Genomic DNA, 4,396 nt, shown 5'->3' on the forward strand with positions numbered 1-4,396 from the left:
TTCAATCTCAACGAACTCAATTTCTCTCTTTTCAATTATAACTAACTTTCAATTTATATACACTGATCCAAACTCAAATCTAAATCAAACTAAATAACTTGAATTTAAATTATATTTCTATATGCCACTAAGACTAGTTTAGAAGAATGAAAAAAAGAAAGAAAGAAAATTCAAATGAGAGAGAACTTGCATGTCTATCTAATTAACTAAATAATATATATGATTTTATAATATTTGATTATTGTTTTAATTTTGAGCAACTACATATATACCTATACTTTCAGGCTTCTATTGTAACGTATATTTATTTATATTTCTATTTGCATGATTGTGACAACAAAATGCTTGCACTTTCACTAATCTCACCTCTATTCCTTTTGATCTTTCTCTCTCCTTGTTGAACATCCAATCTCACTCCAAACAGCATTGGCCTTTCATCATCATCTTTACCTTTTTCCTCTTCCTGTTTTTTGTTATAAACTGATACCAAATCAAGTAACTCCTTACACTTCCTCTTCATGCTTGTTAACTCAGAATTCAACACCACATTTTCCTTCTTCAGTCGCTTGTTTTCATCCAAAAGATTACTGTAACCGGAAGTTGAAGAGGTTGATGATGACCTTTGATCTTCATCAGAATCTTGGTTTTGTACCGAACGTTGTTGCTTGTTGCTCCAAGCTTTTCTTCGCCGAATCTCAGATAGTAACTCTCTTTCACCTTTCTTGAATCTTTCATTGCAAAATTCCCATCTACTTGTTGCAACTTTACGAAACCCCTGTACATAATATACGACAAAATAGATATTTAATCTTAGTACTATTTCACACGTAACTTAGTCAAATTTTTACTTGTGAAAAAAATAAAATTTCTAAGACATGTCTGTCGCCTACTAACATTGAATTTTATATGTGGTTGAATTGTAATAGTATTGAATAGGGACAAATTATTTTATATCTTAAGGTCCCTTCCCATATCTAATTCAAATTAATCAATTCCTTCATTTATTAAGAAAACTTAAACTAAGTCAAACAAATATAGTTAACCTCTTTCATACTCAAGAAAACAAAACAAATGGCTTTTTTTCTAATCGTTTTTCTTAACAAAACTTACTCCATGCCAATTGTACCATCACCCGCGAGTATTCGCAAAAATTATCTATAATTGATAGAATAAAAATCCGTAAAATGAATAAAGAAACATACAATTATGCACCACAATAAATAAATAGATATGAGTGCGGGTACAAATACCTTAATACTTAACCTATTCCATACCCGCACAATATATATTTATATATTTTTATTTTCACTATTACACAGACACGTTTATTAACAATTTTATTAAATACATCACTATTAAATTTCTACGTATTTTAATATAAATATTATTTATTTTTTAACTCAACAATAACATCTTTAAATTTTTTTAAATATTATTAAAAAATAAAATACCATGATAAATTATAATTAATCAATTATTTTTTTATTAAAAATACGGATAAATTGATACGGACTTAAGTAAGTACTTGTAATATGGACTTAAGATAAGAGAATTTATTTATTCAGCAGATAAGTACTATAATATTTTGATCATTGTCATCCATACTCTTCAAACAAAAATTAGTTTAGTTATTAATATATATTAAATATTACGCATAAATGATATTTTTTAATTATTAAATAGCTAAAATGACAAGAAACTAGATATCTAGAAAATAAGACAAGTATTTGTAGGTATATGTAGTATATGTATACGTACATAAGTATTGAGTTGGCGTACAAAGCTAGAGAAATTGCTATGCTTGAAGAGTGTCGGAAGAAGATCACGGGCAAACTCCGCCGGCTGCCACACCACGAACGCCGCTCCATCGTCGTTCCACGATATCACCTCGTCGGTCCCCGGATCCTCCACCAACATGTATGTCTTCAACAAGAAAGGCGATGGAGTGCACTTTCTTCCACATTCCAATAACCCTACTCCTTCCATTTTTTTTTCTTTTCTTTAAAAATATTTCTCTAGTAAATCGAAAATTAGTTTGTAAAGAAGGATATATAAGAATATATAGAAGATAATATATTTAAGATTGATGAAGAAGAGAAGAGAAGAGAAGAAGAGCAGTTAAGAATTCCCAACCCCAACAATAGAAACCCAACACGACTCCACAGTTCATGAGAAACGCAAGAGCTTAATGTTTCTTCTTTCTCTATCTTTCTTTCTTTCAACTAATATTATGAAACGTATGCACTAAGCTTCTACCTCTTTTATATACTCATAAAAGACTTTCAAGGCATGCATGCACTTTCATCACTCTTTTATAGTCTATTTTACTTTCTACAATGTTTCTATATTACCACGTATCGATAACCAATGATATAATATTCAATTTTATTAAAATAGAAATCCATGCACGAATGACAAAAAGTAACTTGACTAACTTCAATATATTGTTAAGATATTGTGAATGTTGAATTGAACGAGTTAGATGCTGCACGTGGGAGTGTTTGGTGGGAGATATATTTTACACTAATATAGAAAATGGTTAAAAAAATCTTTAACAAAAATTCCTCCATCCAAGGCTTTAATTTTCTCTATCACTTTGGAAGATTTTTTTTCTATGAAAGGAAATGATTTTAGTTGACTTTGTGTGCAATTCCAAGTAGAAATTTTCTTCCATTCAAATAAGACTGTATCTTCTTTACATACTATATAAACCAACCGCGTGCTTAATATGACATGGAAGTTTCTGATTGATTACAAGCATGCATGTTGCTCTAATTTCTTTAGAATTTAATTAGCTAGGTGACATTTTAAGGGTATAACATTGAATAATACTAAGGTATCATAAGATTTAGTGTCATGTTATTTTTTTTTGTCTGTTTGCATAAACCATTCTCCACTTTGTACATGGATTTATCACTTGGAATAAATTGAGGCTGTTTGTTAACTTACACAAAAAGGAAGATAAATTAAAGCATTTCAGGTAGAAAACTTACACAAAAATTATATTTTATAAAAATAAACTAAACATTTATTTTATAAAACATTTAAAAAGATATTCTTTATTTGTAAGTGTGGAATGATGTCTTAAAATCTTAAAGGATGGAGAGAGAAAACATATTTCGAGATTGCGTAAATACAAATTTAGTTTGAAAGTCGACGAAGATGATATATTATAGAGTGAGGCTCACGGTGGAACTGTCGTGGCGGGAGGCTGGTAGCGGAGTCAAGAGCGGCGACGCGACGATGGATATGAGTACAACGGGCGGTTCGGTTTGTTGGAGTTCGTGTTCATTTTTCTCGACTCGTCTGTATTGTGTTTCTTTGTTTTAGTTTGTGGATATATTCGTTTATGGGCAATGTTTTGTGATTGTTATGGATCCGTAGGATTTCAACAATATAAATATGTATCTCTTGCATGCTTTCCATAGTAGATTCACAACCTTTAGAGAAAAAACTTAGAGGGACAATGATTGAGAGAAGCCTTTTGGATATCTAAACGAATTTTAAAAATACTTCTAAATATCTTGGTCTTGTATGATTCATGAATAGAGAGTTAGAGAGATTAGAAACACTAGGGGATAGAAAACAGAGTTTATTCTTGGAAATTTTAGTGAATATTCTTTTTAACTCATCTGGAATATTATGCAACTCTTGAAAATATAGTGAATTAAAAAATTATTTTCTTTTTTAGATTAGATCGTTTGATTGAATTCGATAAATAAATTATTGTGTTTAGAATTATTTTGTTAAATATCAAAATTGTAAAATATTACTTTTCAAAATCACCTCTATTTTGAGTAAAATATTATACAATTTAATTTTATCATTTTAATTAGATATCTTTTTAGTTTTGGAAATATGTTAATAAATTTTAGTTAATGTAATGTTAACAAATTTAGTCAATATAGTAACTCCGTTGTTGCACTATATAGACTAAGACACTTTTTTCTCTTTTATTATGTATCACCCAAATTTTCTTTATGATTACCACTCCCAGTATTTTGAGGAACCACAAGATTCCCATAAATTCGACCTCGAAATATTAATGGAAGATTTCATTGCGACGCAAACTCACTCTAGGATATAATCTATGATGGAGAGCTTTGTGGCGACATAAACTCTCCGGAATGAAGAGTTTAGAAAACAAAGTCTCTATACCAATGAAACCCTTAGGCCGCTGAACACTGTGGTCGAGTCCCTCGCCACTCATAACGAGGCATTGGAGACTAAATTCTCCCTGCTTACACATACATCTCCAGGACCCTTCCTTGAGAAACATGTAGATGTTGTAACAACCAGTAGTGAAAAATAAATCGAAAGTACTAATGAGAGTAATAATGAGGAGACTTCAGGTGAGAAAATAGTAATGATTGAGAAAGATCCACCGATACCACTC

General features: G+C 30.3%; 1 protein-coding gene across 1 annotated transcript; it reads right to left on the reverse strand.

The window, feature by feature from the left end:
* Positions 1-220: 220 nt before the first annotated feature.
* LOC127126340 (heat stress transcription factor B-3) lies at positions 221-2,320 on the reverse strand. Its single transcript, XM_051055251.1, has 2 exons — positions 1,759-2,320; positions 221-775 (listed from the first exon to the last, which is right to left on the reverse strand). The coding sequence occupies exons 1-2, from the start codon at positions 1,984-1,986 to the stop codon at positions 317-319; spliced, it is 687 nt and encodes a 228-aa protein (XP_050911208.1). The 5' UTR covers positions 1,987-2,320; the 3' UTR covers positions 221-316.
* Positions 2,321-4,396: the final 2,076 nt, after the last annotated feature.

The sequence above is a fragment of the Lathyrus oleraceus genome, chromosome 3 (assembly GCF_024323335.1).
Source record: "Lathyrus oleraceus cultivar Zhongwan6 chromosome 3, CAAS_Psat_ZW6_1.0, whole genome shotgun sequence".
Classification (NCBI taxonomy): Eukaryota; Viridiplantae; Streptophyta; class Magnoliopsida; order Fabales; family Fabaceae; genus Lathyrus; species Lathyrus oleraceus.